Here is a 9,014-nt window from a genome sequence, read left to right as displayed (position 1 = left end):
ACAAAGTGGAATGGGACTATTATTTAAAAAAATAAAGCTCAAGAGAGAAGACTTCCGCTTTTGACTGCACTTCTAAAACATTTATGCCCGGTCGGTATTGAGTTTTATTTTACACTATGTGGATGCTAAAAATGAAAAAATAGTATTTTGATGTACTTAGTGGAGAACGTTCTAGTTTAAGCACCAAAAAAAGTGCGTCGACAAAAAATGATGCTTTTATTATGAAGGGCTGTATTAATGGTTTCCGGTAAGATCTGTTTCCGGTAGCAAAATATAACCGCCATAATTTTGTGTTTTTACTTTGCTAAGATTACAGTAAGGTAATTGCAAAAACTACACGTATTATATTAAATATTTTAGCTAATATTTTAAAGTTGGAACTTTTCAGACGCAGACGTATTTTATTGCGTGTTTGCCTCGATTTATGCGGTTAATTCACACTTTTCTTATCCATAAATTGTAATAGTTTGCTCCAGTCGTGGTGATGTGTTCCGTTCGTCTCTCAGTATCTCAGTGGAGGAAACAGGAAGGATGTTTACTTAAAGTGGAGACGAGCCCAGTAAAACCACAATGATGCCTAGACCCCTCCAGGGCAGGATCGTTCCATGGATAGAGAGACTGGTCCAGGGCTTCGGCGTGGCAGAGGGCACCGACAGCAGCACCGTGGGCCGACTGAAGGCTCATGTCATCGGTGTGGGTCAGATGTCCCAGTCCCAGGCTCAGGCTCAGGGCACCGAAGGCCCCACAGGACTGCTGTTCCTGTCAGATGGGGTGGTCCAGATCCCTGCCGTTCTCACAGCGTCAGCCTGGGACCATCTTCAGGTAGGTACACCGATCAGCCATAACCTCCTGAGACCCATGAATGTCAAAGTGGGGGATTTTTTTTTTTACATTAAGCAGTTGTCTTGATTGGAAACTGCATAATGCAACAGTTTTTTCAGATACATTTTTTTTTCATTAATTAATTAATTAATTTATTTGTTTGTTTAATGGAATGTCCTTTGCAATGGACAGCATTTTAAAAGTAAAACTGTCAAACTTTTGTCCCCTACAGAGGACAAAAATGCATTACTGGGTCTCAGGAGGATGACATCATAACCACTGACAGGTAAAGTGGTTTTAATCAGTGGTGGAGAATCTCAGCTCCATAAAGTAAAAGTTCTGCCATGTGTTTGTTCCACCCATTCACTGAACCAGCACATTATGAGGAGCACAACTCCTCATCCAGGTAGATGGATAATTAGTGGAATCACCTGTGTTAAGTGAACAGGTAGAACCAATACATGGCAGGACTTTCACTTTATGGAGCTGGGGTTCTCCACCACTGGTGTGGGATACTTATAATTTAATCATGTGTAATAGCAACAATGGGATATTTTGTAATGTAACTCATGACCGAACTTTCTTTAATTTTTGCTTGGTGGCTGCCTTGGTCCCTGTTTTTGTCTGTTTGTGTGCACTGTGTGGTTTTACTTGTTTTTCTTTTTGTATATTTTACTTCAGTTGTGGCATTATGTTATCTGTGAGCTGTTTTTTTGTTTGTTTAGTTTTTTCTTTTACCTGCCAATGGGATTTAAGATGGAAATTAGCCGTATAGCGATAATCTTTTGTATTTACATGTAAATGTTCATTAATATAAACTGTCCCATTTTAAAAATAAACCCTTCATTCATTCAGTATTGATTATCTCATTCCAGTGGGAGCTGTCAGTGGGTGGATATATTAGGCAGCAAGTGAACATGTTGACCTCAAAGTTGATGTGTTGGAAACAGCAAAATGAGCAGGTCCTGGAAGTAGAGGTGTGGACCTCCATGGACTAGATTTATTTGTCCAATACCTCCCTCAAACGATCAATGGTTCTGATACTGGGATGTCCTTCCTTAGTCTATATTTGGTTGGTACTAACCACTGCAGACCAGGAACACCCAACAACACCTCACTTGTGGAGATACTCTCACCCAGTCATCACATATATAATTTATAATATGATAGTCATATTGGCAAAGTCACTTAGTTCCTTTTTTTGTTCATTTTGCTGCTTCCAACACATCAGCTTCAAGAACTAAATGTTCTCTTGCTGCCTAATGTATCCAACTCAGTGAAAAGTACCACTGCAATGAAATAATATCATTTACACTTTTGTCAGTGTCAGAATGTTAAGGCCAACTATAGAATCTGACAATACCTATCACTTTTCATGTTGCAGTATACTGCAACATTGAGCCTGTTTACATGAGCATAAAAGTCCAATAACTGGGAATAATCAGATAATTGTAATTATCAGATTTAACGCATTTATACGCACTTAAGAAATGAGATAATCAATACACCCTGGTTTCGACCCTCCCGTCTGTTATTGGATTTCTTTTGGAGTACATACGTAGTGATGTTAGACTTGAACTTCATGTTATTGTCTTCCGCTCATGTTGGACTACATAACTTCCGTTCTCCATGATTTCAATTGTTTTTTACACATGTGCAGGTGTAAAGAACTAAATAAACCAGATTAACCTGTATACATGCAGGAAGACATCCGAATATCCGGGAGAAATCCTGGTGTTTTAATCTGATTTGAATCTGATAAAGCATATCAAATTATACTGTTTACATGATCACTTTAATAACCTGACAACTCCAGAAATCAGATAACGATCGGAGTATTGGTGTGGATGTAAACAGGCTCACTGTAAGAAAATGTAGTTTAAGAAGAACTGTAATGTTATACAGGCTTTCTGTGATAGCTGTCATACTTTTTTATGAGTATTGGTCAATGAAATCTAATGATACTAAAGTGTGTTCATATCTTCTTACCTCCGTATCTTCAGGACCAGGAGGATCGTGAGTGCTTCACCAGCCTGGTCAACACCACAGTGTATATTCAGGACTACCAGCTCCAGTTCCACATGGCCCCAGAACAGACCAAGTCCCGGTTCTACTTGTTGATAGGTAAACTGGCCACCACCTCAGCTGGCCCTATTAGAACTAACACCCCCTGCTGCACGAGCCTTCAGTCAGTCAGGATGAAGATCTGTAAGACGTGGAGATCCCTGCTGGGTCAGGAGGACTCACAGGGGAGCCAGTGTGGGTTCGATCTGTCGGATCTTCTGGGCGAGTGGCAGCACGACTGTCTGCTGACCATCCTGGACGATGTTCGGGAGAAGCTGATGGCGACGAGGAGGAGGAGCCTTCAACCTGGCACTTCGACGTCCGACCCGTCAGTTGGTGTTGCAGCTACACGCTGGGACCTGGATCGGGTCAGGTACAAGGGACTAAAACCTTTCACTGTTCCTGTGAAGCAGCTTCTCATCCCAGAAAACCTTCAAGTGCAGAACAGGCAGCTACAGGATGACGATGGGGTACAGATGGAGTTATCAGAGAACAGAAACGCATACAAACAGTCAGAGAGTTCCACACCTTCTGTTGATGAAGCTGAGTGGTGTATATCTGTCCCAGGACTTCTAGACTTAAATAAACAGACAGATGACGGCGTTCCTGAGGAGGAGAATATGCTAGATGAAGATATATTCGTAAGGATGTTAGACAGTGATGTCAGACCTTCAGACAATCCGTGGGACATGTTTCCCCGTCCATGTGACACCTCCTCATCCTCTGAAACTTCCCCACCACTAACACAGATTTCCCAGACCAGCCACCACACACACACAGTCTTCACCAGCACCCAACTTCCTGTCCACGCCTCAGAGGAATCCCAGCAACCGTCGCTAAGCAAAACAGAACACAGCTTCTTCCCACCGTATCAGAAACTACCTCCATCTCCGAGTAACTCCGCCTACCCCAGCTCCTCCTCTTCATCAGCACCAGGTCTGACAGAACCATCAAACCCACCCATTTTGGTCCAAGAAAGCAAGACTCAGGAAAAAACAGACGCGGAAAACACCGATGGGAGTAAATGTAGGAAAGCGAAGAGAAAAAGATGTGATTTAAATCCAGAGATGTTGAGCACTGTGGTGGAGGAAGAACATGAGGAAGCTGTGATCAACACCAGCCCTCCGTCATGGCTCTTCGAATCTCAGGTCGGATCAGAAGAGGGCGGAGCTTATTGTCAGGGTCAAACCATTAAAAAACAGACTCCGACCGTGCACAGTGATGGCCGACCCTTCTCCTACTCATACCAGATGTCTGGAGACAACCTGCTGGACTTCAGCCGGTTCAGGGTGGCAGAATCGTTGCTGCACTGGGCTGTGAAGTATCTTGTCGTTCCAAAAAATGCAGATTATTCATGTAACCCGTCAGTGCCTGCAGGTTCTGGTGGAACTGAGGTCTCTTCAGCGTAGAAATCAACCTGGAGTAGACTTTTTAAGATCTCACCGGCCAGAAAATATACAATCTTTGTCCTAAAACTGTTGAAAGGGACATGTAAGTCAAAGAAATAAATATCTAAATAAAATAAATATGGATCACTGAATAGCGCGTAAATGATTTTTCCTTTTTTTTTGTAATTTTTTCATACAAGAATGTCGAGAATTCTGTATGAAAGTCAATGTTTTGCCATGTTAAGAAGGCAAACAAGTTTTTTTTTTTTTCAAACCTTCTGTTTATTGTTTTTTTTTTTTTCACATATAAAAGTAAAGAACATAGTTCCATTGTTTGATCCAAAAGTCAAACAAATAAACAAACAAGATGCGAAACAACCCCCCCTCCCCTGGCACACATCCCCTTCAGATTACAGGAAAGACAAAAAATAAACAGTAAATAAATACAAAATAGATGTACAAAATTCCCACTTTAAATGTTACAAAAAATAAAAAAAAAATAATAGTAATGATAAATCCAAACTGCTATGGCACACCAATACTGTATAATTCAAGAGAAACATGACAGATTGTACTATTAACATAGACCAGAAAAGGAGTCTGTTGCGACTTTCTGGTCCTCTTAAAGTCACTAGAGAGGTCGAGATTAGGTCTTGTAAATTTGTGACACACTACAGCTCTTTCTAGGAAGCACGCTGAGTCCAGGTAAGTTTCACGTCATTTAATGCGAACAGACAGCGACTACAACGGCTTCTGATTACACAGACACATAAGATGGAATAGGTGCACTGTTTGTGACTGTGGAAAAGAAACTGAACTGAACAGAAGGCAGTCAACAAAAATTACATCTACCTAAACTCACCTCTCTCCACTCTGTGCAGGAGATTCAGCTACCTATATAACCTATGGGTGTCATCCCAGTGCCCATGTAACCCAAACCCTGCACGTCACCATGGCAACCAGACCAAACATCAAAAAAAGAATAATCCACACAATATACAGCTCCTATAGAGTCCATGTCTTCAAATGTGTTTTGAGGCTCTAAAGTCGATTGAATTTTTTTCCAGTTTGAGACAAACCAAGGTTATTATTGTTAAAACATGTTCATTAACTGAAATGAATGAAAACTATATTTGATAGAAAACATGATAACTAACTGAAAGTGTATTGTGTGCTTACAAAACTACAACGTATAAAAATTACGGATAAAATTCCCTTCGTTTTCATCTTCATCAATGTCAGATTGATATGAAACTGATTTATTTCACTCTAGCAATTTTAGCTGGTGGCACCGTACGGCATTTCATGGTCCATCACTTCTCGTTCCCACTCTACCTGGAAACATGGAGACTAAAGTTGGGAGAAAGCAGCAGAGTCCTGCCCGGGATTTATGTGAATACGACGGAGAGGAAGATAAAAGATATGAATACAAGTAAAACTAAGCATTTAGAAAAAAACAAGAACTAATAAAAACTAGCAAACCAGCTCTAAAAACTAAAATCAACAGAGTTAGAGAGAAAAAAAGACAAACTAAATAAAACTAAACTATAACGAAAAATCCAAAACTATTACAACCTTGAGACAAACGAGTCTTTTTTCATATTGTAAAATGTAGTGTCATTGTAAAACATTTGTATTACATGGTGTATGGAAGTAAAACTTAAAAATTAGAAGCTTGTTGAGCTTAAGCAGATTTTTTTTTTGGATAAAAATAAGGTGATGTCCAAGCTTGGATTTAAACTCAAGATGTTTTAAAGTGAAATTTAATGAGTCATTCACCAGAAATGAGAAGAAATAGTTTTAAAGGTTTTATGTGAAGAATAGAATCAGGTCCATGTGTACTTTAACTGGGACACATGTTCAAATGTTGCCTCTCTTCAACATCACAGTGGATCTGAAATGAAAATTGAATAGATATGGGTTTTTTTTATAAGATTATTGTTCCGTAATATATAACTATCACTGCAGTTCTGTACAAAGTCACACCAGATTTTCTCCAAAAACGTCCATATCTACAGCATCTTAACTGAACATTTATTAGGACATTAATGATCATAATTCAGTGATGAAAAAGTTTGAACAGCTGAATTTTTCACACCTGTTTTTTTCTTTGTCCAGAAGGTGTCACCAAATACAACACATGTTCATAAAGGAAAGTTCCATAAAGTGGGTAAGTTAGAAACTCTGCAGCTGTTTATTATCTGATCCAAAGTCAGAAACTGTCGTGTGTTTTTAACTCTGTCGACCAGACTGTTGCTGCCTCTTTAGTCACTGCTGTTGCATTACACGTGTTGCAATGTTGGGTGTAGTTGTTGGGTGTTGTTTCGCAGCTGAGAACGAGCCTCCACCCTCTGAACCTTCAATAAACAATAGTTTTGTAAATTATATTTGACGACACACGTACAGCTTCTGTTAATCAAGACTCCTTTACCTGAAAAACTGAAAAAACTAACACTTAAACTGGACTAAAATTCAATAAATCTTCTAAATAAAGTGCAAACTACTTGCACACTAACTTGTAACATTGATTTAAGCCTTAGAGACCAACAGCTTTTATTTATATTTATATTTACCATAATATTATCCTCTTCAGTATCCTTTTTTTTTTTTTTGGCAAAAATTAAGTTGTTTTTTTTTTTTATATTTAATTTACTGATCATTTAGAGCAGTTGTGTCAAACATACGGCCCGTGGACCAAAACAGGCCCACAAAAGGATCCAATCCGGCCCATGGGGTGAATTTGTGAAATGTTTATGTTTATGTTTACGCATTTGGCAGACGCTTTTTTCCAAAGCGACTTACAGGGGAAAACCAATTGTAAAATTGTGAAATGTAAAAATTACACTGAAGAAACTGACATTTTCTGCCAAATTCTGCCTTAATTTCAGCCTTAATATCCTGAGGGTTCTGCCCAAAAGATCAGTAAAGCTCTATCTAAATAACACATCTGTAGTAACTATTTGTCATCAAAATTAAACCAACTTAAAAGTAACTGAACTCAAGACTTTTCCATACGTGCTATATATATATATATTTATCTCTACCGTTTCTTGGTTCGTTAACATGCTTGTTTTTATTCTGTATATATATTTTTCTTTTAAACTGTTTTGCACTATGCACCACAAGAGAGTGGTCTCTTTTAATTTCGTTGTACATATGTATAATGACAATAAAGGCATTCAATTCTATTCTATTCTATTCTATTCTATTCTATTCTATTCTATTCTATTCTATTCTATTCTATTCTATTCTATTCTATTCTTCAAATGACCACTAGGTGCACCATGGGTTTGAGGTTTACTCAGTCAAAAAAACACAATGTCCATTCAATAGATGTATTTCAAGTGTTTTATTCTCAGGTTTTGGAGGCAAACAACTATTAAAGCCTGTTTACTGCCTCTCCTGTTCATCCTGACTGACTGACAAAAAAACCATCGGCCCACCCAGGTGCATGCTGGTCTAACTTGGTGCTGTCTATTTATGCCCAGGTGCCCACGGTCTAAAGCAGTAAGAAAAAACAAAACAACAGGTGCTAAATGCTAAAGAATGGAAGTAATAACCATGAAAGTCAAAAAATGTATTCTAAATATTAAAACAAACAAAAAAGCAAACCATCAAAAATAAACATTTAGCAAAAAATGCTAAATTACTAAACAAAAAAGTAAATTAACTTTGAACAAAAAACTAAAACGGACAAATAACTGAACATTAAACTGGTGTCTACAACCACTGTCACTTTTCAAACTATGAACTGGATGTAAAAACACTCTAACCTTTCAATAGAACTTGAATAACTCCACCTCTTCGTCCACTTCAGGGCCTTGTTTTACTTGGTATAAACTATTATCTTTCTAGTATCCACTCTTCTCAGCTGATGCCCATACTTCTGATCACTTCCACAGACTCTTTCTGAATTCGTCCTCTGACTGTTGGACACACTCTCTCGTCCCAGGTCTTAAAGGTCATGGGGGGTCACATGTGAGCGCCTCAGTTCCCTTTGTGTTTTATATTTTACTGTATGAATGAACCCAAACCACCGCAGTTGTCCTTTAACTAATGTCAGATCCGGTACGATCCGCACACGCCTCATCCTCGCATGTTAGTTTAGTTTCATTTCCTAATGAATCACTGTCGGTCGAGGGAGAAACAGAGAAAAAAGCGACTTCTGAGTTTATCCACTGAAAGCTCCAAACCCCTAATGTAAGCAGGCCCCAGCTGTGTGCACTTGTAAAGTTGTTATAATCCTCCTTTGACCTATAAACAGGAAAATACATAATATAAAGCATCATGCTCACATCTACAAATAATACACTGTCCATGTTGTCCTTGTAAGGAAATCCAGTCCTGATGAGCGGCTGCCGGTAGATTCTTAAAGGACAATTAAAAAACACAGCCAGTAATGACCAGTTTGGATTCAAACAACTAGTTTACAGTGTGTTCACAAAAACATTATGTACTGATGGTGACAGCTGCTCTAAATGTTGGATTTCTTATGACAATTCACAATAAAATATCCTCAAATGGATGAAATAATAGAAATAATAGCAACAACTTTAAGGTACAGGACATCATTTCCTAATTTAATCGTACAGACAATCACAATAAAAGCTATTCTATTCTATTCTATTCTATTCTATTCTATTCTATTCTATTCTATTCTATTCTATTCTATTCTATTCTAAAACCTCAGAATAAGATGATGTTTTTTTTATATATGTTTAAATATGTACAGTGTTACAT

General features: G+C 38.4%; 1 protein-coding gene across 2 annotated transcripts; it reads left to right on the top strand.

Moving 5' to 3' along the window:
- Positions 1–254: 254 nt before the first annotated feature.
- acd (ACD shelterin complex subunit and telomerase recruitment factor) lies at positions 255–4,430 on the top strand. 2 transcript variants are annotated; one of them, XM_030137657.1, is made up of 3 exons: positions 279–320; positions 467–822; positions 2,826–4,430. In XM_030137657.1, the coding sequence occupies exons 2-3, from the start codon at positions 571–573 to the stop codon at positions 4,293–4,295; spliced, it is 1,722 nt and encodes a 573-aa protein (XP_029993517.1). In that variant the 5' UTR covers positions 279–320; positions 467–570; the 3' UTR covers positions 4,296–4,430. The 2 variants fall into 2 exon arrangements, with proteins under 2 accessions (XP_029993515.1, XP_029993517.1); XM_030137655.1 differs by having other exon boundaries at positions 255–822.
- Positions 4,431–9,014: the final 4,584 nt, after the last annotated feature.

The sequence above is a fragment of the Sphaeramia orbicularis genome, chromosome 6 (genome assembly GCF_902148855.1).
Source record: "Sphaeramia orbicularis chromosome 6, fSphaOr1.1, whole genome shotgun sequence".
In the NCBI taxonomy this organism is placed as follows: Eukaryota; Metazoa; Chordata; class Actinopteri; order Kurtiformes; family Apogonidae; genus Sphaeramia; species Sphaeramia orbicularis.
Note: the sequence above shows the minus strand (reverse complement) of the source record. Positions and strands in the feature narration are given on the sequence as shown.

Coding starts and splice junctions, on each gene's coding strand:
- acd (XM_030137655.1), top strand. CDS start 571: ATGATGCCTAGACCCCTCCAGGGCAGGATCGTTCCATGGATAGAGAGA. Junction 823..2,825: donor CAGCCTGGGACCATCTTCAG/GTAGGTACACCG, acceptor CCGTATCTTCAG/GACCAGGAGGATCGTGAGTG.